Source organism: Vanellus vanellus, assembly GCF_965231255.1.
Source record: "Vanellus vanellus genome assembly, chromosome: 9".
NCBI lineage: Eukaryota > Metazoa > Chordata > Aves > Charadriiformes > Charadriidae > Vanellus > Vanellus vanellus.
Window position 1 is genome coordinate 17,784,830 of NC_138914.1, and position 24,351 is coordinate 17,809,180.

At 62.2% G+C, this 24,351-nt stretch overlaps 2 protein-coding genes across 2 annotated transcripts; one reads left to right on the forward strand and one right to left on the reverse strand.

Annotated features, from left to right (window-relative positions):
• Positions 1–821: 821 nt before the first annotated feature.
• GRM2 (glutamate metabotropic receptor 2) lies at positions 822–7,948 on the forward strand (the record flags this gene model as incomplete). The annotated part of the gene is made up of 5 exons (XM_082487858.1): positions 822–1,280; positions 3,628–4,465; positions 5,262–6,325; positions 7,215–7,389; positions 7,875–7,948. The coding sequence occupies 5 exons, from the start codon at positions 822–824 to the stop codon at positions 7,946–7,948; spliced, it is 2,610 nt and encodes an 869-aa protein (XP_082343984.1).
• Positions 7,949–9,160: 1,212 nt separating this feature from the next.
• On the reverse strand, positions 9,161–12,764 carry RRP9 (ribosomal RNA processing 9, U3 small nucleolar RNA binding protein; the record flags this gene model as incomplete). The annotated part of the gene is made up of 15 exons (XM_082487921.1): positions 9,161–9,472; positions 9,569–9,642; positions 9,773–9,852; positions 9,962–10,107; positions 10,182–10,244; positions 10,434–10,568; positions 10,655–10,755; positions 10,860–10,952; positions 11,220–11,344; positions 11,561–11,687; positions 11,932–11,973; positions 12,093–12,169; positions 12,259–12,374; positions 12,443–12,525; positions 12,681–12,764. The coding sequence occupies 15 exons, from the start codon at positions 12,762–12,764 to the stop codon at positions 9,367–9,369; spliced, it is 1,452 nt and encodes a 483-aa protein (XP_082344047.1). The 3' UTR covers positions 9,161–9,366.
• Positions 12,765–24,351: the final 11,587 nt, after the last annotated feature.

Below are 24,351 nucleotides of genomic sequence, written 5' to 3' on the forward strand. Positions count from 1 at the left end.
TGCTCCAGCCCCAGTGTCACAGCCAGTGCCGAGGGCCGCGGCAGGGCGGGTGGGCTCTGGAGGGTGGGGTGGGATGGGGGTTAAACACAGTGTTGTGGGCACGGTGGGCTCACGGCTGACTGCTTTTGGCAGCGCTCGTGGCTGGAGGTTGGGAGCCATTGGCACCCGTGATGCTGCTGCCCGGGTCGGGGGCTCAGCTCACAGCCGGCGTTGGCTCTGCCTGCCCAGCCCGGGGTGTCTGCCCTGGGTGACCTCCCTGGCCCCTTCCCGCCCCCCCCCCCGAGTATTTTAGGGGCCGGCAAGCTGCCCTCCAGCAGGCTGCTCTGCCTGGTGCTGCCGCGGGGGCTGGCTCTGTGCTGCCCCTGCCCGTGCCGGTGCATCCTGGGGAGCGCTGTAGAGGGACCAGACCCTGAGCCCCATTTGTCTCCTGGGGTCTGTGTCATTTGATGGTGTCCTGGTGGTCCCAGGTCGCTGCTGGAGCTGTCGCATGCGCTCAGCTCGCCCTTCTGCAGGGGGGTCCTTCTTACAGGCACCCCAGGTGGGGGTGCGCTCAGGTTGGGGGCACAGGCAGCCTCATGTCCTTGCAGTGGCCCGTGGGGACGGTCCCCAGCCCACCTTGCAGCCCTCAGACCCAGCGGTTTTTCTCTTTACTTTTCCAGGTGCTGAGGGGCTCTTTCGGGGCAGCACGACCTCCCCCCCCCCCCGCTGACGCCACGCCGCGCCACCCCCCACCGCCCAATGCCTGGGGACTGCCTGCCTTCGCCTTGACGGGTGGCAGTGGGTGACAGTGGGCGGCGCGGGTCCCCTGGCCGGCGCACCCCATGGCGGTCCTCTTGGCCGCCTGGCTGTGGCTGATGCGCCTGGCCACCTGCCTGGCCGCTGGGCATGGAATGGCTGGCAAGAAGGAGATCAGCACGGAGGGGGACCTGGTGATCGGGGGCCTCTTCCCCGTCCATGAGAAAGGAGTGGGGAGCGAAGACTGTGGCAAGATCAATGAGCACCGGGGCATCCAGCGCCTGGAGGCCATGCTTTTTGCCCTGGATGAGATCAACAAGGACGGGAGCATCCTGCCGGGGGTGAAGCTGGGTGCCCATATCCTCGACACCTGCTCCAAGGACACCTATGCCCTCGAGCAGTCCCTCGACTTCGTCCGCGCCTCCCTCACCAGGGTGGATGGCTCCGAGCACATCTGCCCCGACGGCTCCTACGCTGTCCACGATGATGTGCCCACCGCCATCACGGGTGTCATCGGGGGCTCCTACAGCGACGTGTCCATCCAGGTACCCCCCAGGCAAGAGGGGCTCAGATGGGGCTGGGGGCTTGGCAAAAATGGGTGTGGGGGTGTGTGTGTAAAACCCCGGTAGCAGTGTGATGATGTTGCTGCCGACGCAGCACAGGGAAGCTCTTGCATCCCTCGTGGCGATGCTGTGGGGAGGGAATGCCAGCCTGGCACCTGAGAGAGCCTTCTCTCTGCTACCGTGGGGGGGCTGCAGCCCTGATGGTGGCCGGGGTCCCCTCGGGGGCTGCAAGGGGCCCCCCACCTGCCATAAGCCATGGGAGCCAAGCCAGTGGATCCGTCCTACGTGGGAACAGGGGTTTATTCCCCTCCCAGGGTTGTGGCAGCAAGCGCAGCTCCTCAACCCAGGACAATCTCGATGCTCAGGTCCGCACTGTCCTCAGTGCCACCAGGCTGCCACATCCCTCACTGCTGCCGGTGGACCTGGATGGTGCGAGCTGCCTCCCAGCATCGCCAGTACCAGTTCCTGGCATGCCACGTCCTGGCACGGGCCTGGAGAAGGACACTGGCCCTCTCCTGCCTGATGTACGCTGCCAGTGCCTGCAGGCACCGCTCCTCCCGCCGATGGGTGACAGCATGATGCCAGCATGCCTGGATGTGGCAGGCACTGTGGGTGGCCACCCCCAGCACCCGACAGACCAGCTACTCCCACCACCAGACCTGGGTGGCCACAGCCATGCCATAGCTGTCCTGGTGGCCCCTGGCCACTATAGTGCTGGGGGGGGTGACTGCTGTGGTGCCCTGGCAGCCAGGGGGTGGCTGTCCCCAGGGGCCATCGCAGTGCGGGAGCAGGGTTCAGCTCACCTCCAGCCCCCATGGGTCCTGTCCCAGTGGGGTGGGTGGGTGGCCAGGGGCAGGAACACTCCCCGGCATGGTGGTGACACTCCAGATGTCAGAATGGCACTGGGGACACTGTGGTGGGGATGTGGGGATGTCACTCCCAGCAGGCAGAGCTGCGCACCGTGAGGGGGCACCATCCCCTCTCCCACCCCAAAACCAGCCCATGAGGTGTGGCCAGCTGTGAGGAGACACCCCCCTCTGAGGGGTTCAGCCACGGGGCAGTGTGGGCACAGGGGGATGCTGCCCCCGCAACCCCGGTGATTCCCATGGGAACAGCCACCTTGAGCCTCAGACCTGGCTGTCGCCCTGGTTTTGGTGCAGCTCCGTCCCCAAAACCGTGGCTCTGCGGACCCAGGGGCCGGCTTCGGCAGGGAGAAGAGCATCCCCTGAGGATGCAGGAAGCCGGAGGGGCCAGCTGAGTCCCAGGGGCTGCCAGTGGGCCATGCGCTCGCTACGATTTAACGAGTCCCCCGGTGTGTGTCAAACCTCATCTGCTGGTCCCCAGGGTCCCCGCATCCCCCTGGCCATGGGGCGGAGGAAGCCGGAGCTGGGTGATGGAGGCAGCACCCTGGTCCAGCCCACGCGGGCGCTTGTCCCTTCCCTTGCTGGATGACCTGGAGTGTCCCCACGGCTGGGGGCACAGTCCCAACCCCGGGTGGCGCGGGCAGCACGGCGGGCTGGCAGCTCCCGTTGTGCGGCGCGGCCCGGCAGCGGCATTGCTGCGCTCGGGGGCCTTCTTGCTATTAGGGGACTTTGTCGTCGAGAACATTTGTCCACGTTAATTAAGCTGCCTCTCTCGCCCGGGGAGCAGCGCGATGTGGGCAGGCTCACCGGCCCCGCTGGCGCGCCTGAGCCTTCCCCCTTGCTGCTCAAGAGCCCGGGTTTTTAACAGCCTCATTAGCGGGGATTTTTTTCCTTTTGAAGCTAACGAGGGCTTCTGCCGAGCGGCTGGAAGGTGCTGATCTCGCTGGGACTCCTGCTGTGGGATGCGCAGGCGCTGGTCCCCAGGCTCAGTGCTGCACACCCCACCTCCCCCCCCCCCAACCCCGGGCTGGGCAGGGGGCTCTGCCCCATCTCCCAGCCCCCAGAGCCCTTTCCCCCCACGCCGTGGTGCTGCCAGGCTCCCCGTCTTTCTCCTTCCCCACAAGCATCTCCCACAGCTCATCCAAGGGGGAGTTTCTGCTTTTGCCATGAATCCATTTATCTCCTCCCCAGTCCCAAATTTCAGAGGGGAAATGAAATACTAAAAAAAAAAAAAAATAGTAAAAGAAACGAGCACATCTGAGGGCTCAGGCAACCCTGTGAACGTGCCATCCATCCATCTGTCCACCAACCAAGACCTTCCAGGTGGGGGTGTCGCTCAGCAGCCGCATGGTCGTGCTTGGGAGCACCATGCAATGTTGGTGTTGGGCAGGGGTTCTCTGTTCTCCGGTGCCAATGTCCCTCACTGGGGTATGTCTTCAGGTGCTCACCTCTCCTCCTCCATGCAGGTGGCCAACCTTCTGCGGCTCTTCCAGATCCCGCAGATCAGCTACGCCTCCACAAGTGCCAAGCTCAGCGACAAGTCCCGTTATGACTACTTTGCCCGCACCGTCCCGCCAGACTTCTACCAAGCCAAAGCTATGGCAGAGATCCTCCGCTTTTTCAACTGGACCTACGTCTCCACCGTGGCCTCAGAGGGCGACTATGGGGAGACAGGGATCGAGGCCTTTGAGCAAGAAGCCCGCATGCGCAACATCTGCATTGCCACCTCGGAGAAGGTGGGGCGCTCCATGAACAAGAAGACCTACGACGGAGTGGTCCGGGCTCTGCTGCAGAAGCCCAATGCCAGAGTGGTTGTGCTGTTCACCCGAAGCGAAGATGCCCGGGAGCTGCTGGCAGCTGCCCAGAGAGCCAATGTGTCCTTCACGTGGGTGGCCAGTGACGGGTGGGGAGCCCTGGAGAGTGTGGTGGCTGGGAGCGAAGCAGTGGCAGAGGGAGCCATCACCATCGAACTGGCAGCCTACCCCATTAAGGAGTTTGCTGCCTACTTTCGTAACCTCAATCCCTACAATAACAGCCGAAATCCCTGGTTTCGGGAGTTTTGGGAGCAGAAGTTCAAGTGCAGCTTCCACACGCAGGACTGTAGCCGGTACTCCCTCAAGACAGGCAAATTTGAGCCAGAGTCCAAGATCACATTTGTGGTCAATGCAGTTTATGCTATGGCTCACTCTCTCCACAACATGCACCAGGCACTGTGCCCCAATGCCACCAAGCTCTGCGATGCCATGAAGCCTGTCAATGGCAAGAGGTTCTACAAGGACTTTATGCTCAATGTTAATTTTGATGGTGAGTCCAGAGATGGAGATGGGGTTTGGCTGCCTAACTGGAAGGGGGTGGGTGGAGGGGCAAGGAGGAGGAAGGAGACCTAGATTTGACCCAAAGCCCTCCAGTTCCTCCAGCCTGCCCACACTGAGGGACCCCTGTGCCATGAGCTGTGGCTGTCCCAGGATGCCAACAGCCCACCATCACCCCTGGGAGGCAATCCAGGCCTTTTGTCCCCAGCGTGGAAAAGCTGGTGACCAACTCCATCTTGCTAGAGCTGGGTGGGACCGTGCCCACAGGAGCCCTTCCAGGAACATGGGTCCTTGGAGACCTCACTTGCAAACACCATGATTTATTCCCATTTCAGGGATTAAACTGGAGGGAAACTGGGTGATTGGACTAGATGATCTTTTGAGGTCCCTTCCAATCCCTAGCATACTGTGATACTGTTGATACCCTTCATCAGGGACCTACGTGGTTGGGGGTGAATTAGAAGCGTGTCCTCTGTGACTTGGGCTGAGCCTGGCTACCCAGGTGTCATTGAGAGCCATGAAGGCTGCAAAATCCACCTCTCTGTCCCTGCAGAGCTGTCTGGGGCTGCCGAGCTGTAAGGCACCTGGGAAGGTAGTTCTCCACTGCTGCTTTCCAGCTCCTAATGCGTGCATAGCCAGCAAGTATGAGAGTGAAGGTGGGGAACGGGTTAGATATTTGCCTGTGGCCATGGTGGGATGTAATGCTTTGGTGCAGCCCTGCCTCCACACCAGGAGCGAGCGCTCTTCTGCCCCACGGCAGTCACCATCTCCCCTTCTCCTCCCTCCAGCTCCATTCAGGCCAGCAGACACTAAGAGTGTCGTTCGATTTGACCGCTATGGCGATGGGATTGGGCGCTACAACATCTTCAACTATCACTACATGGACGGGCGGTATCGCTATCAGAAGGTGGGCTACTGGGCTGAAGGGCTTATCCTCAACACCAGCCTCATCCCGTGGGCTGAGACCTCCATCCCTGTGTCCCAGTGCAGCGATCCCTGCAAGAAGAATGAGATAAAGAGCATGCAGCCCGGTGACATATGCTGCTGGATCTGCATCCCCTGCCAGCCCTATGAGTACTTGCTGGATGAGTTCACCTGCATGGACTGCGGTCTCGGTTACTGGCCCAATGAGACCCTGAATGGCTGCTACGAGTTGCCCCAGGAGTACATCCGCTGGAAAGACGTCTGGGCCATTGGCCCCGTCACTATCTCGTGCCTGGGTTTTATCTCCACCCTCTTCGTTTTTGGAGTCTTTATGAAGAACAATGACACCCCCATTGTGAAGGCTTCTGGCCGGGAGCTCTGCTATATTCTCCTGACTGGGGTCCTCATGTGCTACAGCATGACCTTCATCTTCATCGCGAAGCCCTCCACTGAGGTGTGCACGCTCCGGCGTCTGGGACTGGGCACATCCTTTGCCGTCTGCTATTCAGCCCTCTTGACCAAGACAAATCGCATTGCCAGGATCTTCAGCGGGGTGAAAGAAGGGGTCCAGCGCCCCCGGTTCATAAGCCCCACATCACAGGTGGTCATCTGCATGGCTCTCATCTCTTGTCAGCTGATCATCGTTATCATCTGGCTGCTGGTGGAGACCCCTGGCACAGGCAAGGAGACTGAGCCTGACAAAAGGTACATCGTCACCCTCAAGTGCAACAACCGTGACTCCAACATGCTCATTTCGCTCACCTACAATGTCCTCTTGATTGTCCTCTGCACGGTCTACGCCTTCAAGACAAGGAAATGCCCTGAAAACTTCAACGAGGCCAAGTTCATCGGGTTCACCATGTACACGACCTGCATCATCTGGCTGGCCTTCCTGCCCATCTTCTACGTGACCTCCAGCGACTACCGAGTACGAGCCTGAGTTTTGCGGGGGGTAGAGGGCTTTAATAGGGCTTGATCTGAGCTATCTGAGTGATTTGGGCCCTGTGGGGTTTGTGGCTGGGAGACGTGTGGGCCTGGGGAAGGGTCTTCAGCCATGGACCTGGTAATGGTCACCTTTGCATTGGGGCATTCTTGACCTTGTGAAGGGTGGCTGAGGGGGCAATGAGTCCTGGGGAGAAGACTTTCCCCTTGACAGACTGTTGGCTAGGGTGAGGATGGGAAATCGCCCTGAGACCTCCAGAGACCCCTCAATCTGACCACAGAGGAGTGATTGCCATTGTTCAGCCTCACAACGCAAAGGCACGAGACAGCCCCTGGCCCATCCCAACATTCTCCCCCACCAGGGGATGAATGCCAACCCCAGGGCCAGCATGGTCCCTGGGGAGCTGAGTGGTGCCAGGGAATAGGGAGCATGGGGTGCACCCTGTAGCACCTCAAACTCCCTGGCAAGAGTGCCCAGACACGTTCTTGCCAGGCCTGGAGGACTCAGTGGGGGCAGCTGCAGTCGGGGGCTTCCAGAGAGGACTCGCATCCCTCAGTGGGAGCGTGCACTGGGTTGAGGGGTGCTGGGCTCTAGCCCTAGGCATCGCACCAAAGCAGCACATTGGCAAAGGGGGGAGTGCTGCTCAGGGTCTACCCACTTTGCAAAGGCAGCATGACCCCATGAGGGCTATGCCCATCCTCTGTCCAGGGGTCTCCAGCGGGTCCACCCTGACCGAGGGACCTGGTATGGGGTGGGATGTGCCTGTGGGGTGCAGGCAGCAGCCTCTGCCCGGTGCCACAGTGAGGGCTTCATTCTGTCCCACTCGGGGCAGAGGCTGGTGGCAGGAGCACCTGATGCCCACCCCTGTCTCCAGGTCCAGACCACCACCATGTGCATCTCGGTGAGCCTCAGCGGCACTGTGGTCCTTGGCTGCCTCTTCACCCCCAAGCTCCACATCATACTCTTCCAGCCGCAGAAGAACGTGGCCAGCCACCGCGTGGGCACCACTCGGTTCAGCGTGGCGGCCGCCGGCTCCAGCCAGTCCCATGGTGAGCATGGTGGGGTTGGGAAGGGCTGGGGGGCAGCACCCCCTTCCTGGTGGGGAGGAGGGAGGGGGAAGCACCTGAAGGAAAGTGGGGTGCAGGGTAGGGCATGACTGGAAATGGGAGGGATGGAGGATGCTGTGTCCCCTATGGCTTATCCCTGTCCCTTGTCCCGGTCCCTCATCTCCCACGGCTGCAAGCCCCAAGACAGCAGCATGGCCTGCTGGGGGGGATTACTGCTCCTGGGGGACCACCATTGCCCTGAGGGGACATGGCCAACCCAAGCATTCTCCACCCCAGCGCTGGGGGGACACAGCCACCCTGGGCACCTGTCATCACTCTGGGGGGACACAGCCACCCTCCACCCCAGCCCCGGGGGATGCAGCTCCCCAGGCACCCATCACCCACCACAGTAGGATGCACTGGGCAGGGGGGGTGGTGGTGCTGCTGCCGGACCCCACCTTGATCCTGACTGCTGCCTTCCCGACCAGGCTCAGCCTCGCAGTACGTGCCCACGGTGTGCAATGGCCGCGAGGTGGTGGACTCCACGACATCATCCTTGTGAAAGACATGGAGGCCAGGCCACGGTGCTGCTGCTCCTGTGGCACCCGGCTCCCTCCCCAGGGAGAACAGCGCCCGCAGCACGGCCCGCTCGGGGGCTGGAGGCAGCCGGGAGGCTCAGCCCCTGCCCCAGCACGGGCTACATATCCCACACGTTGGGTCACGGTACGTGTCACCCTTCCCTTGCACCGAGCCACGTTACACATCCCTTGTCCCTTGCACTGAGCTATGGTGCATGACCCTCTGTCCTTGCCCTGAGCCATGGTGAACATCCCCTCCAGTCCCTTGCCCCGACCCATGATGAACATCCCCTCCAGTCCCTTGCACTGAGCCATGGTGAACATCCCCAGTCCCTTGCACTGAGCCGTGGTGCACAATCCCCTCCTCCCATCACCTGCACTGAGCCATGGTGCATGTCCCCCCCATCTCTTGCACCAAGCCATGGTGTATGTCCCCCGTGTCACCTGCACTGAGCCATTGTGCACATTCCCCCATCCCCTGCACTGAGCCCTGCGACGTGTCCACCAGTCCCTTGCACCAGGCCATGGTCCAAGTCCCCCTGTCTCTTGCACTGAGCTGAGGTGCCCGTCGTCCCCCCATCACCTGCACTGAGCCACGGTGATTGTCCCCCCCAGTCCCTTGCACTGAGCCACAGTGCGCAGCCCCTGGACCCCAGCTGTGCTGCACCTTCCCCAGCCTCTGCGCCAGCTGTGGTGCAAATCCCCCGTCCCCCCGTGCCAAGCCACGGCGCGCAACCCGACGCCCTCCTGCCGAGCCACACCGCGTCACGCTTCGCTTGCGGCCAGCCACGCTGCGCCTCCCGCTCCCCCCCACGCCGAGCCTGTGCCCCACCTCCCCTCTTCCCCGGGCCCTTTCCACAATTTCACCTTTTCCTCCTCGTATTCGGCCCCAGGAAAGCCGTCGAGCGCTGCCAGGCTGTGCCCAAGCCCCCCTCCATCCCCCCCCCCTCTCCGCTGCGCGTAGTGCTTCTCACCCCTTCGTGAGAGGGGGCAGCAGTGGGGGCAAATGCCCCCCTAACACCCCCCACCCCTGCCAAGCCCCGGGGGGTCCAGCAGGTGCCAAGGGCAAGTAACAGGACCCAGGTATTTGAGCCCAACCAAGTTTTTAAGAGTAGATTTTTTTCTGTGAGAAACAGCGTGATTTTTTGTTTTGTTTTGTTTTGTAATTTATGTAAATAAAGTGGGTTTGTTTTGTTTTGTTTGTTTTTTTTTTTTTTTAAAAAGTAGACTCTTCCAGAACGCAGGTCCGGCCGAACCTGAGGGAAAGGGGGCAGACCCTCGCAGAGGGCAGAGCCACCTCGTGATATGTCTGGGCACCAGCGACAGCCCCTGCTCCCGTCCCGCTGGCCGCAGGAAGGCAGTTGCACAAAGAACGCGCAATGCAGCTGCAGGGATGGGGGGGTTAGGAGCTGGCGGGGGCTTCGGGGCTGGGGGCTGCAGCCCTCCGCCTCAGCGGGATGATGCAGATGCTGTTTTTGGCTTCTTTGACTCTCCACCACCGGCCGAGACTGTAGATGAAAAAGATGGGGGTCACCCTCTGCCAAGCGCTGGAGGAGAGGGGGCTGCATGCACCCCTGGGCAGCGCTGGGGAGGGGGGATGGTACCGGTGCTCCTGCCCAATGCCTGCCACCAGGAAGTCACCGGCTGCCGAGAACTTGAGGCTGTTGACAAAACCCACCTGGAGGGGACAAGGCAGAAGTGAGGGGCTCCCACAGCCTCCTCCCACCACCTAGGGAGAGTCCCCAGTGAAGGACCCCCCCCTCCCACCCCAGCCCAGCTCCTGCATCCCCAGCCTCCCCCATCCATACCAAGGGGATGTCCCAGAGGGGCTCCAGCTTCCGAAATCCCTCACTGCTCTTCCAGAGCTTCACGCTGGTGCTGTGGGAGCCTGGGGCAGAGAGAGGAGACCGCCATGCACCCCGACTCGGGGAAGGGAGCAGGACACACACCCCCCCCCTGCACCTCCAAACCCCTGCTCCAAAGAGGCTGTCACCCACCTGTAGCCAAAAGGTCACTGTTGCGCAGAGCGGCCACCGCCGAGATCCAGTACGGCTGCTGCAGGCCCTGGGTGTCCTGCATGCCATGTGCCTGCCGGGCCAGCGCCAGCGGCTTCTTCTTCGTCAGCCCCCACAGGGCTACAGACCTGCCAGGGAGGGGTGAGGGGACCATGCGGGCACCGTGTGCCCACCCCACACACCGCGCCGGCCCCGTGCTCACCCGTCATCGGCGCCCGACACCATGTGCTCCTCGTTGATGAGCTGGATGCAGTCAATGGAACCCCTATGAAGAGAAGGGGCAACTACCATCAGTTATGAGCGTGCTTTAGGATCCCATTTAGGAGACAAGAGCTCACCGGGGCAACAGCATCCCCAAGGTGGTGGCAGGCTCCCAGTGATGCCTGGCATCCATACACCACTGTCCTAGCCAGACCTGCCTGCCCACGGCCCCCCTCTCCTGCCCCAGACCTACTGGTGCCCATAAAACACAAGCTGTGACTCCTCGGGGATCTTCCAGAGTCGCACGGTGCCGTCCCGTCCCCCCGCCGTCACACAGCACTCCCGGCTCAGGCTGTCCAGCCCCATGATGACATCCTGGTGCCCGAACCTAGAGGGGGAGACAGCAAAGAGCTGCAGCAGGCATGGCCCTCTGCCACATCGCCTCCCCCAGTGGGGTCCCCCTTCTGGTCTTACAAGGTCTCCACATATGCATTCTCCGCCACGTCCCAGACCTTGACGCAGCGGTCGTGGGAGGCACTGTACAGCTGGTGTGTGCCCTTCCGGAAGGACAGGCCCTGCAGACAGACAGACAGATGGACATGGGAGCAGCAATGAGGGGCACTGGGGAGGACAGTGCAGCCTGGCCCTGCAGGTGTTCCAGCTGATGCCCCCGACTCACCGAGACGGCGTCGTGGTGCCCGGTGAAGACGTGCAGGCGCTTGCATGTGGCTGCATCCCAGATCATGATCAGCTTGTTCCTGTCTCCCGTAGCCTGGCAGAACACAGGGGGTACCCAAGACCTGCCCCTCAGGGACCCACAGCCCACCCCAGCCTCTGCTCCCACCCCATGCGCTTTGGGGGGTCCCAGGGACCCATTCTTGACTCTGGTGGGGGTAGGGGCTGCCTTAACCCAGCAAGGTACATCTGGGCATGAGACACTGCTCCCAAGGACTCAGAGAGGAGATGCACGCCCCACCACCACCTCTCCACCCCATCACTTCTCCGTCCCACGTGGCAGTGCCAGCGACCTCTCACATACCAGGTACTTGCCATCTGATGAAATGGCCATGCAGAGAACGTGGGACGCGTGCCCCATGTGCCGTTCCTCAGTGCCCTTCTTGCCCCCGGGCACCACGCACAGCCTCTTCCCGCTCTCCACCTCCCCTGTGGAAAAGGCATTGCTGTCACCCCCTGGGAGCCTCCCACCACTCCTAAAGCACCAACAAGCCTCCTACAGAGCCCAAAACGATGGACATGCACATCCCTAGAGGGGCTGGGGACCAAGCCACCTCCACAGGGACCTGCAGTCCTGCTGCTGCGGGGTCCCCACAGGGGTCAGGCTGGGGGAACAGCCAGTCACAGCCCCAATGGAACACTTGCATTTGATGACAGCGCCATCCTTGGAAGCGGAAAAGATGAACCTGTCATCTGGAGAGATGACCAGGCAGGTGACAGGCAGCTGGTGGCCCCGCAGCACGCGGATGCTGGCCGGATCTGGAGGCTGCACCTGCAGGGAGAGCGGGATGTGAGCTGGGCTGTCCCTGGCCCCTTCCCCAGATGGGGGAGTACCCGATCATGGCATCCTCCCATCCCCAGGGTACCAGCAGCCAGCACCCCGGGCGGGAGAAGGGCCCTGGTCCCGTAGCCAGCACAGCAACTCAGGGTGCTGGCCACAGACATGCCCAAGTGTCCCCCAAAGCTGGCACCTGCAGTCCGGCAGCCCCCCAGCACCCCCAGTGCTGGCCACTTACATCTTTGGCGATCAGGCGCTGGAGACGGCCCTTCTGCTCAAGCTGGGGAAGAAGCGGTGGGCTCAGCGGAGGCGGCCCCAGCCCCACGGGAGGTGGGCAGAGTCTGCCACCGCCGCCACCACCGGGACCGGGGAGACGCACCCGCCCACCCAGTCGCTCACCACGTCCTCCTTCAGCCGGTCACCGATGAGATCCGCCGGCTGGGTCTCCTCCTCCTCCTCCGCCGCCCGCTCCTCCTCTGCGACGGACATGGGGCGTGAGGGCCCGGCTCAGCGTCCGGGGCCGCGCCGCCGGGGCACCGGCACCTGATGCCGGGTCGGGACTCACCGTGCTGGCGGAGCTCCTCCAGGTAGAGCTTGGCCAGGCGCAGCTTCTTCTCCTGCGGCGTCTCATCCACCTCCTCCTCCGCCGCCTCCCGCCGCCGCCGCCGCCCTAACGACGGGCTGCGAGGACACGCGTGAGCACCGCCACCGGTACCGCCACCACCTCCAACCCCCGCCGCAGATCTTACCTCTCCGGTTCGGAGTCGCTGGACACCTCCTCGTCGACGGGCCGCCCGGACGCCGCCCGCGGCCTCCCCTCGGCGCCCGGGACCTACGGGACGCACAGGTGTGATCGACGGGACGGGACGGGCGCGGTAACACCAGCCGAAGCGACCCCGCCGGGGCCCCCCCTCCTCAGCTCCTGCCCTGCCCTGCCCTGCCCTGCCCTGCCCTGCTCTGCTTTGCCTGGCCCGGCCCGGCCCTCACCGCCGCCGCCCGCGGCCTCCGCCGTCCTGCCGCCCCCCGCGGGGCCTTGGCCCTCCTGCCGCCCGCCGCCGCCGCTGCCGCCATGCTGCCGCCACACGTGGTGCCCGCCCCGCCGGCTGCAGGCGGCCAGGTCACGCCCCCGCCCGCGCCTATTGGCTGCAGGCAGCCGGGCCCCGCCTCCCACCACCCATGCGGCCCCGCCTCTCCCCTTCCCGGGAAGCGCGCTCCTAGCGGTGGGCTGCTGTCACACGGTTAGTGACGCTTGCCCCACGCCCCGCCCCCCTGCGCTGTCCACGCCCCCTCATCGCAAAGCCCCGCCCACTCGATGTGTTGCCCCGCCCCCTCGGTGGGGCTCCTCCGCCGGGGGTGCGTCCCTGCGCCGAGCGCCCTGCCGGGGATGAGACCCTCCGGCCGCTTGGGGGGAGCATCCTTGGCCGTGCCGGGGGTCATGGGTGTCTGCAGGGAGGGGTGGGTGTGGGAGGGCCTGTCCTGGGACGCTCTAAAGAGCTAAAATCTGCTTTTGTGCTGAAACTTCATGTTTGAGCATTCAGTCTCTTTTCTCTTTGGCACCTGGGGAGGCGTGGATGGGCGGCTGGAACACCCTTCAGCTGGTCACTGTAAGGTGACAGGCTCCTTTCCCCAGGGATAAGCAGCCAAAGAATGTCACCACGCATGCCCGGAGCATCCTGGAGGGGCTGCAGTTAAGGTGGTCCCCCTTTTGGAGACTGCTCAAAGGTGATGGCTCCATGGAGGGCTTGGTTTCATGGTGTCACCTCTTGTGACTTCCAATGTCCCTGGGCAGGAACGGTTGCAGGGCCTGTGGGGATGGGTGGCACGGGCAGGAGGCAGAGCTGCCCTTCCTGCTGGAGACATGGAGGGGACAATGCGGCTGGAGCCAAAGCAGCGGTGGCTTTGTAGAGGGGTTGCACCTGCAGGAAGGAGCTGACAGGACAGGTGACCCAAAACTGACCAACAGGGTATTCCATCCCATCTGCCTCATGCTCGGTATAAAAGCTGAGGGATTAAAGGGGTCAGCCCTCTTTCTTCAATGGCCGATGTCCAAGGAGGACTCTGTTTGTCTGCCTTTGATCCCGATCCGTGCATTCCTGACTCCAGTTCCTGAGTTCAGCTCCCATCCATCACTGAGTCCAGTCTGGGACTTCTCCTGTGCCTGCTGGTGACATGATCATCATCCTGGGAGGTTGATATGGTTTTGTATATATTTAATTATTTTATTATTAAAATTATTATATTTTCTTTTTACTATTTTACTATTAATATTTCACTAAAGTAGGATAGTTTCTTTCCAACTCAGAAGTCTCTATCATTCTTCTCTCTCACTTGGGAGAGAAGTTAGGGAGCATCTGCCACTCATTTCAGGGGCCAGTCCAGCCCAAACCATGATGGAAGGCTTGAGTTTCAACTTCAGCTTCGGTGTCAGCCTCTGACTTGGGCTTCTCCTTCCTTTTGTTTCGCAGCCCTGCACAGCCACCGGTGTTTTGTGGCCAAGATGCAGTGTGTGGGCAGGTGTTGCCCTGGACCACTGGAAAGAGTGGCATCCTCCGGAGACCGGCTCCTCTGGGGCTGTTGGATGTTGGGAAGAGGAGATAGCCCAGCCTGCAGAGCGTCCTAGGGCTGGGGCTGCCTCTTCACCTCTGCCTGAGCAGAGTGCTCGCTGGAGGCCACGTGCCCCCTCCTCCATGCCCTCGGCAGCTGTAACCTCAGCCATTGTAGGTTAAACCTCAACGTCAGCCTTCCTTGTCTGAGGATGAGGACTGTCTGAGTCGCCAGGGAGGAGACCAGGGGGCTGCTGTCTTTCCTTGCGCCTTCAAGGACTGTGGGGACAAAGCAGCAGAGGTGAGGTGACAGCCCTGTGTCCTCTCCTGGCAGGGCACATCGCACCCTGTGATCCCCAGGGCTAGAAGGGAGCCAGGGAGCAGCTGACTCGGCTGGAGGCGGCTGGTCAGGAATACCCCCCACCAGAAACACCCCCCTCCCCATAGATGTGCCGGGAGCAGAGCCCCCCTTGCCCGGGCTGGCTGGGGAGCTCTGTGCTGGGGTCCTTCCTCCTCCCCGCTGCCCCCACTCACCCTCTGTGACATACTCGCGCTCATTCATCTGCCGTCCGATGAGCCCTGGGGGGACATAGCGTGTCAGGGACCCCACTGCTTGTGGGGGGCCTCGCTGCCCACCGGGGACCCCACCACCCAGCCCGCCTGGCTGTGCAGCCACTGGGCAGGGCTGACCCCGGGGTGCAGCATCGTGGAGGGGATGGATAAACCTCCTGCCAGCCACACCTGCGCAGGCAGGGGTGGGAGGGGGTCAAGGGGTGCCACACAGGTCCCATGCTAGGACACAGGGACCCTGGGGAGAGGGAGGGACCCCGGGGCCGGTGGCTCACCGATGAACCTGACAGCCTCCCACCGCAGGGACTCCTGTGGGCTCTGCAGGTAGGGTTGGCTCTGGTGCAGGTAGTCCTTGGTCTTGCTCCTTTTCCTGGCCAGCTGGAGAGAGGAACAGGGTGCAGGTCTGGCGCAGAGCTGCCCCCAGGTCGGGTGGTCTCCCCTACCCAGGGCCACCCTTCTCCCCCCCAGCAGGACATTCCCAGCTCCTTGCCAATAGGGCATTGAGGTTTGGAGGGAGCAGAGGGCTCGCCGGGGACACTGGGGTGCCATCCTGGTGGCAGGGTCCCCTTTGGGACTCCGGGGGCAAGGACGGCCTGGAGCAGAGCCTACTCTGGGAGGGTTCGTGCAGCCGTGGGGGCACAGTCCTCCCTCCCCCCACTGGGCATGGGGCAGAGTTCCCCCAGGGCAGATCTGGGGGGCACTGGGGCTGGGCTTACCAGGCACTCGGAGATCCTCCATGCCTGCGCAGGTTCGGCCAGCTGTGCCAGCTGCCCCCACTTCAGAAACTGTCCAGCGCTGCAGAGGGCTTCCTGGGAGGCCTAGTGAGAAGTAGAGATGCCACCACCAGGGGCACAGGTCTCTGTGTCCCCCTCTTGGCATGGGTCAGAGCCCGTGCAAGGAAGACACACCGGCTGGGGACTGATGGTGCCACAAGGATCCGCACCCCAGGGATAGATAAGGGCAGCCACCCTCTCTGGCTGGAAGCCCATCGGGGCTTCAATGTTTTGGCCTTGGTGGCCCCAGGCTGCTGTTGAGCCGTAGCCCAGTCTCTAGGGCTGCAGGGACTCATGCCATGGGCTGTGCAGAGGGAGCTGGGTGGGAAAGGGACCCACCTCCCCATCCATCCTGGCAGCAGTGGGAGAAAGGCAGTTGTGGGCAGGGAGGGGGGTTCTGCCTGGTCCTAGGGACTCAGCAACCTAGACCTCACGGTGACACACATTTGAAAGGTCCAGTGTCAGCACTGCCCTGCCCAAACGACTGGTCAGGTTGGGGATCCCACCTTGGCCACTTTGTTGTCCTGGTCGTGCAGGTGGAAGAGCAGCGGCAGCAGGCTGTCCCACACTTTCTTCTTCATTTTCTTCTTTTTGGCACCCACCATGAGCTCTATCGTGTTTTGGAAGAGACGGATGGAGAGCTCCCGCACGGTGTCCAACTCCTGGGGGAGGAAGGGAGGAGGACCTCAGCACCAAGCCCATGGCGAGCAAGGGGCTGACGTGGAGATGGACATCCCCATGCTGGAGAGGGAGACCCTGCGGAGGGCTGGGGGATGCTGACAAGGCAGGGTGCACATCGATGGGGCTCAGCATGCCTGCCACCGTCCTGCCATCACCGTCCCCCATGTGGCAGGGTGGCCATGTGGAGGTGAGTTGGGGTGAGTCAATGCGGAGGGTTTGGGATGCAGCACAGAGCTGCCGAGGGCAGCAGTGGGGTCTGGGGGGCTGTGGGGCAAAGCATCCCCCTACAGAGCACAGGGGCTGCGGTGGGCGGCACGAATGGAGGTGCCCAGCAAGGGGGGGTGCAGGGGTCTCCCCCACCCTTACATCATCAAAGAGCGGCTGGAGCTTCTCAGCCAGCTCCAGTGCGGTGCGGTTGAACGTCTTCTGCTCCAGCAGCTGGAGCATCTTGCCAAGCACGGGCAGAGCCGCGGCTCTGGCATCACTGTCAGCACTCTGCAGCTGCTCCATGACGTGCGGCAGCAGGACGAGGGTTTTGCTTGCCTGTGGGAAACACACCACCTCCTTTTTGTAAAGCGGTGACCGACCGCAGGGGTGAAATCCCTCCCCGCGACCACCGGCCTCCCCGCCGGCTTCTCAGCAGGCAGTGTGGGTTACGAGGGCAAGGTCCCAGCAGGCAGGGCTCACCAGCACGGCCACGGGAAGAGCAGGGCACAGAGGGGGGAGGGCAGAGAGGACTGGCTCCTTGCCAGCCCCTCGGCTGCCCCCTTCTCCGCTAGACCCCCCAGGCAGGCTGGTGGGCAACCAGTGATGCCTGGAAAGCTGCCTGAGCTGCCAGCAGACCCTGCCACAGCCGCTGCATTTCACCCCGGGGCTCAGCACATCCTTAGACACTCCGGCTGCTGGCTCTGCCGCCGGCATTCCTGCCAGGATGTCCTGGCAGCAGGACCCCATTCCCGTCAGCACTGCTGCCTCTCTCCTTGCATGGCACAGCCATGGGGCAGAGGGCCAGGGAGGCAGGAGAGCTGGCAGCAGCCAGCACAGCTCCCGATGCCCAGAAAAGCCCCAGCCACCGCATTACCCACCGCCTGCTGCTCCACCCTGGGATGCTGTCCTGGCTGTCCTGGCTGCCCCTCACTCACCATGTCGGGCATCTCGGTAAGCCTGAGGATGGCCCTGAGCACCAGGCTGGGCATCCCCAGGCACTGGCTCCGCAGATATATAGGGAAGATTTCCAGGACACGGTCCAGGTCTTCACTGAGGTCAATGCAGTCCAACATCTGAAACACACACAGCAAGAGCTGGCGAGATGTGGTGATGGCTCCGACCATCAGCTCAGGGCAAGGATGCCAGGGCAAGACCAAGCCCGGACAGAGGTGGCAGGGATTGAAGAGAGCCCCCGTGCCCCACACCACACTGGTTCCTCGCCTGCTCCTCCATGGTACCAACCAGAGCCCACCCACTGCCCCAGCTCCCCCCACAGCAGTAGGAATGGGAGAACCGAGCATCGGAGGGAGCCTGGAGAGGTGCCATCAGGCTCACCTCGACGAAAAAGACCATGGCGACCATCTCCCAGGTGGGGTCCTCCACACTGAGGAGCTCTGCCAGATAGCTGAAGATGGTGTAGCGCAGGGGTCTTGGGGTCTTCATTATCTCCCTGGCAGGGGGAAGGAGGTCAGACCTGAGCTGGTTGGGCACATCTCTTTGGGGTTTGCACCAGCATGGACATCACTAGTCTGCAGCACTTTCTCCGAGCAACGGGGACCCTCCTGCCATCAGCCCCAAGGGAGGTGGTGGCACAGGCTGCCTGGTCCCTAAGGAGCGGGGAGAAGGGGCTCTCACCTGGCCACGATGCACACTCCCATGAGGTGGGTCTGGGTGCTGAGCAGGGCGTCCCAGCCACCCTGCGCCTCGATGGCCAGCACCTGGCTCTCAAAGCCCATGGTGCAGAGCAGCACTCTCATGGACTGCACCACAGACCTGCACAAGGAGAAACAGTCAGCTCCCACTGGGACCCCCGGCTTGGCTCTGGGTGGCTGGCACGGATAAGAGGACAGGGATGGAGCACCTGATGGGAGTGAGCAGATCCTGTTGGTGCTCCTTCCAGAAGATCTGCACCTCCTGCAGCGTCATCTCCGTGGTGAACGATACTTGGAAAAGCAGCGCCAGGAAAAGCTGGGGGAAAATCGCGTCCACCTCCCGCAGGCAGGTGGGATGCAGGAGGGTCTCGGTTATCATCCTGGTTGCCTGCAGAAGATACCCAGACACTAAGATGTGCCCGCACCCTTGGGGAGGTCAAGTTTTGGGGTGGGCAGGGAAGGGGAATGGGTGCCCCAGACAGCTGAGAGCAGCTCCGAAGGTCAGTGAGGCCTCATCCGGCAACTCACAGCCAGGGCAAGGATGCGAGGGTTGTCCTTGGTGGAGGTGGAGGTCTTGCGCAGCGACTGGTTCATCAGCACACTGAGCAGCTCCTGCAGCACCTTCTTTGCAGCCTGGGGCTCAGAGAACACCATCTTCCACATGGTCACGGCGGCACTGTGGGAACCCAGGGCTCTGTCAGTGGGGACACCCTGGAGGATGGCCAGGCTGACGTCCCTCATGAGGGTGTTGGGGCTTCTCTCCCAATGTGAGAGGAGCCCCACAGGCTGGTGGGCCCCATACCGGGTGCACGTCGGGGAGCACTGCAGCAGGCTGGTCACCACCTCACTGGGGTATTTGCTGGTCAGCACCAGCAGGACCCTGTCCAGGCTCTTCAAGGCTACCGTCGCCTTGATGTGGGGCAGGTTTCCATAGATGGCCCACACAATATTCAGCACCTGGAGGGAAGACAGGGGTGTGAGTGGGGATGTCAGCAGGGTGAGCGCAGCCATTTCCCCAGCTCCTACTGGGAGCTGCTTCCATTCCCGTTGCAGTATGCTGGCTTGAGATGGTGTCAGGGCTGGCCAGGCACAGACCCAGGGGAGGAATGGTCCCCTGGTGGGCTGGAGCATCAGCTGTGCCACCCATGGGCTACTCACCTGCCTCATCTGGAAGTCAGAGTCTGCCGCAAGGGCGTCCACCATGTGGGAAGCCAAGCCGATGCTGTAAGCACTTGGGGTTCTCAAGCTCTTGATGGCTATGAGGATGATGTCTACCTGGTCGGAGGGCTGGAGGTATTTCATGAACATCTGCAGGATGGAAGTGAGGAGGGGAGATTTGTCACCTAGAGCATCACCCAGAGCATCTTGGCTGTGCAGTGAGAGTGGGACGCAGAGCCAGGCTGTGCTGGGGAGGAGACCGACGGTGGGGGTCAAGGGTCCCGCAGTGAACCAGAGCTCTCTGGGGACCTTTGCCTAGCCCCCGCTCAGGAACAGTGTGAGCCCCCATCATCCCCATGAATCGGGTGTCCCTTCACTCACGCTGAAGATTTTGATGGCGCAGTTGGTTTGCGAAAGCTGCCAGGGCTGCTTTGCTGGCCAGCCCTCCTGGAGCTGCAGCTGCCCTTTGTCGCGCAGCGAGGGCCACCTCCCTGTGGGGGAGCAAAACCGGGGCGCTCAGAGAGAGGGTGCAGAGCTGGAGGTGCAGTCTGAGAGCGTTGGGCAGAAAAGGCATTGGCAAAGAAAGAGGGCACGGGGACAGGTCCAGGGAGCAGATACCCAGGGAGGGTCCAGAGCTATTGCGAGTGGGAGTGAGGGGAAATGGCTCTTCAGACTGCAGGCAGATTGGATCAGGCTTTCTCTCGCCAAGGAGAGCGGCCGCTGGCTGCCCATGCCTGAGGGGACCCAGCCCGACACGGCTTTGCTTACTTAGCTGCTGCACAACAAAGGTGTGCAAGTGATGGAGAGCTTCTGCAGCCTCGCGGCGGGTCCCCTTGTCCTTGCAGGTGTAGCAGAGAGTGAGATGTCCCACCAGCTTCCCCAGCATCACAAACTGATGTGTCTTGGAGCACTGATGTCCGGGGACAGTGGCTTGTGCAAAGCAGGGGCAGACCTGGGGGAAGAGAGGCAGCCCAGGCACAAAGTGAGCCCAGACCCAGGTTCCTGACCATGCCCGAAGCAGCCATGCCCTGGGAGACAGCGTGGAAGAGCAGAGAAAAGACCCCTGCTCCTGACCTCCTGCTGACTGGGTGCCCGGCTTCCCCGGGAGATGCCGGGGCTCAGCGGGATGGGGATGGGGTCTGGGGCTGCCCAGACCAGGAGCTCCGTACCTGCAGCAGGGGACAGGTGCTGATGAAGCTGGTCAGCCTGGCAATCCGTGCCATAGCCCTCTTCTGCACCACTGCTGGCTGGGAATTGGTGAAGGGCAGCAGGAGCTGGGAGGAGAAAAGCTGCTGGTGTGCCAAGGAGGCGGCATGGCACACCATGGCATGGCCAGGTTTGCTCCAGGACAGTGCCTGGGATGGGGCATGTGTGCTTCTTGCCCCTCACAGCGACCTGCTGCAGGCAGGCAGGCAGGTTGCCGCATCCTGTTCCTGCTGCTGCCTCTGCTGCCTTCCACTCACTCCCCTCCCAGAAAACGTCCCCCCCCCCCCAACCCAAGGACCCCAAGGCTTTGGGGTGACCGCCTCCCTGGGAACCTGCGGTGGGGGTCTGGGATATGGCCCGTGGTGAAGCTGGCAGGACTCCCCTTGCCAGACAGGCAGGTCCATCTGGGAGGGAGTGTTGGGCAGGACAGGCAGCGGGGGAGGCTGCAGGGGTGGGGTGGGCTGGGGCAGGAGGGGAAGGGGCTCTGGCAGCAGTCAAGGAGGCAGGGGGCTGGGGGGGGGGGGGCATGGTGGGGAAGGAGGGATGTTCCCGGCCCCCCTCCTTGCACCAGTCGCTGTGGGGAGGGCACCGCTCAAGCTGGGGGTCACTGCCCATGGACACCCTGTGCCAAGGCCAGACCTGAAAGATGTTCTGCAGCTCCACGATGCTGAGGGTGCCGGCGCTGCACACCAGCGACTGCAGCACGCTGTCCATTGCAGCCAGGGTCTGTGAGGGGGACAGAGTCTTGGGGGCAGCCCTGGAAGCCTCGGGGGGTGGACAGCGGTGGCCCTTCAGCACCCAGGAAAGGGCCTCGGAGTGGGGGAGCTCCCTGTGGTTCACTCTGTGTCATACCTTGGAGTAGAGGGAAGCTTGGGGGCCCTTGGTGTGCTGCGGAGGCAGGTGGAAGGTGCTGCAGAAGCAGGTGTAGAGGAGGCTGCTCTTCTTCTCCTGCAGAAGCAGCCCCACTCTGCTGTGGGGACAGAGAGATGCTCTTTGGACCTGTGCAAGGAGGAGGCAGACTCCAGAGTTGGAGACCTGGGCTGATCCTCGTGCCACGGAGGACACCTCAGCCCCCCATGACACTGACACTCTCCTTTGGGGGAAAAAACCCTGGCACCCCTGCCCTGATGCCTGCCTCCCTCTTGGACTCAGGACTGGAGATGCCCCCCACCTGGGACCGGTGCGATTGGGGCCGCCCGACACCAGGGAGGCCAAGCTGGGGGGGGCTGGGGCAGGTACCTCATGGAGGCGATGGCCAGCATGGCTTGCTGTCGCACTGTGGTGCTCAGCTGGTCAGTGGGCTCCTCCTGCAGCAGCACCTGGGGAGAACAGCAGGGTGGGACAGCTTGGGACAGGGAAGTCTTCGCCCAGCCAAGAGCCTGTGGGGCTGGCAGAGCCCGTGTGGCCCCATCCTAGCACCCCCTTCCCCACCCAGCACCCAGTGGTCCCGAGCCCCGTGGTGGGAAGGACTGTGCCCATCACAGAGCCACAGGCTGGCTGAGGAACCTGCAAACAGGGGTCCAAGCCCCGGATCCAGCCCAGCCACCCAGGTGGCTTTGGAGCATCTGCAAGGATGGAGACCCAGAGCAGTGCTCATCTGCAACCCCTGCCCAGCCGAGCCCTCTCCTGCCCCCAGGGCTGTGCCACTGGCTCCTGCCCCTGCCTCAGCCTGGATGGCCGTCCCCTCACCTCGATGGTCTCCAGCACGTCCAGCTGGCAGAAGTAAAGATTGTTCCACGCGGTGGAGTCCATGCTGATGGTGCTACAGATGGTGCAGACGGAGGCCAGAAACTTCAGCTTCTGGGCCTCTTCCTACAAGCCAGGGAGGGGACAGATGGACATTATCAGGGGTGGGAGAGACAGCCCAGCACAGCCCCTGGCATCTTCTGAGCACAGGATGGGGGCAGAAAGACCAGCTGGGAGACACGGATACAGCCTTGTAGAAGTGGCCATGGATACCTTTGGTCTGCTCCTGAGAGAGGCTCGGATGATGCCCAGGTTATTCTCTTCCTCCCTGGGAACAGCCAAGGTGGAACAGCCCGGATCTGGCTGAGAGATGGCAGGCAGGGCTGGGGGACAGGCAGGGGGGGAACACTCAACTCCTCTGTCGAACTCCTGGGGATGTCACCAGCCCTGGCTTCAAGGCTGGGACATCAGTGTCCCCTTTGTGCCCCAGGAGTGAGGGCAAGATGCTGGAGGGCAGCACGGGGAGGGGTGTCCGGTTGAGGGATGCGCTGGCACCGGGACGGGGGCGGGGGGGGGAGCAGGCAGGGTCCCCTGTCCCAGGGATGCTGTGACATGGCTGGCTCCATGGCTGCTGTGCCATGGCAACCCCGATGCTAGCCTGGCTGTAGGATGTGAGCCTGGGACAGGTTGGGGCAGGGGAGGGGAGGGCAGGGGGCTGCCCCCCTGGCCCACAGTGCCCACACACTCACCCTCCAGCACCGGCTGGACCTTGCACGTCTTGTCGGGCTCCGGCCTGGTGCTGGGAGCCGGGGCAGCTCTGTTCTCCTCCTCCCAGGCCAGCCTGGGGTTGCTTGGGGGTGTCCCCGCCATCCTGCGGGAGGGAGGGAGGGCGGGAGGGAGAGAGGAATGGAGGGAGGAATGGAGGGAGGAAAAGGGTGAAAGGAATATTGCACCAGCGGGGTCTGCTCTGTCAGGGCAGTGGGACACAGGTGGGACACAGGTCGCCGCACTCCTCCCGGACTCTGTTTGGCCCAGGGCTTAGCAACGATGATGTCACAAAGCGCCCCAGCGTCACCCCCTCCGAGCACCCTGCCCAGCCCCCTCCCCAGGACCCTTCCTTCTCCCTGGGGAGACTGGACTGGATCCCTCTTCCTCCTCCTCCCGTGACAGGGGCTGGGGTTCATCTGTACCGGGGGCATCCCCTCTTGTCGCAGGGATGTCTCTGTACCCTGTCCCCTTGGTCCTGGGACCTGGTGCCACCCCCACGTGTGGCCGGCCTGAGCCAGGGAGCAGCCTCTACCCCTCAGGCACCCCGAGGCTCTTCCCTCTCCCATAGGAGGCCCAGGAAAAGGCCCGCGGTGTTCCCCTCACTCGAAGGTTGGTGGGCACATGGGACACCAGATGCCCTCCCATGCACTCAGCCGCCATGACCCACCACTGCTGGGGTCGGCCAAGTCCCGCAGTGTCCTGGTTTGAGCGACACAGCATTCATTTCTCTTTCAGCAATTTTACTTTTCAATAAGGTCTCTTCTAATGCTAGGGAAAACTGCATTTTTAGGAGACTCTAGAGTCTGAATTTGTGAAAATATTTGCTTTATAATCAGCTGTGGCGTGCGGGTTTCAAGGTCTCAGTATTTTCGAGCTCACCAGGTGCGGGGACGAGGAGGAGCGAGACCTGAGCACTTGACCCAAGCTGGCCAACACGTTATTTCATACCATGAACATCACATTCACTGTAAATTAGAAAGTTTGCTGAGGATTTTCTCCTCTCCCTTGATGGCTGCCATCCTGAGACCTTCTTGTCCCCGTGCCAGACCCCTGAGTCCTTCTTCCCTTCCCCCTGAAGCTGCAGCGCTGTGTCCCACATTGGCTGTCCCCTGCTGGGAGCACACAGGTTCCCACGGATAGGATGGGCCAAGTATGGTCCTTGTGTGTTTTATATTGGTACTGGGATCAATATTGGCTCTTTAGTATTGTTAATGTTAATTATTTAGTACTGTTCTATTAAATCTGTTTATATTTCAACCCTCGGGTTTCCTTGTTTGTTCCCCAATTTCCCTTCTCGGGTGTGTAGGGGTCATCAGACGTTGGAGTAATTGCCTGACTGACAATAAACTTGTTATAAGTAGATCCCAAAAAATTGATGTGAGACAGAGTCAATTAAAATTTGAAGTATTTATTA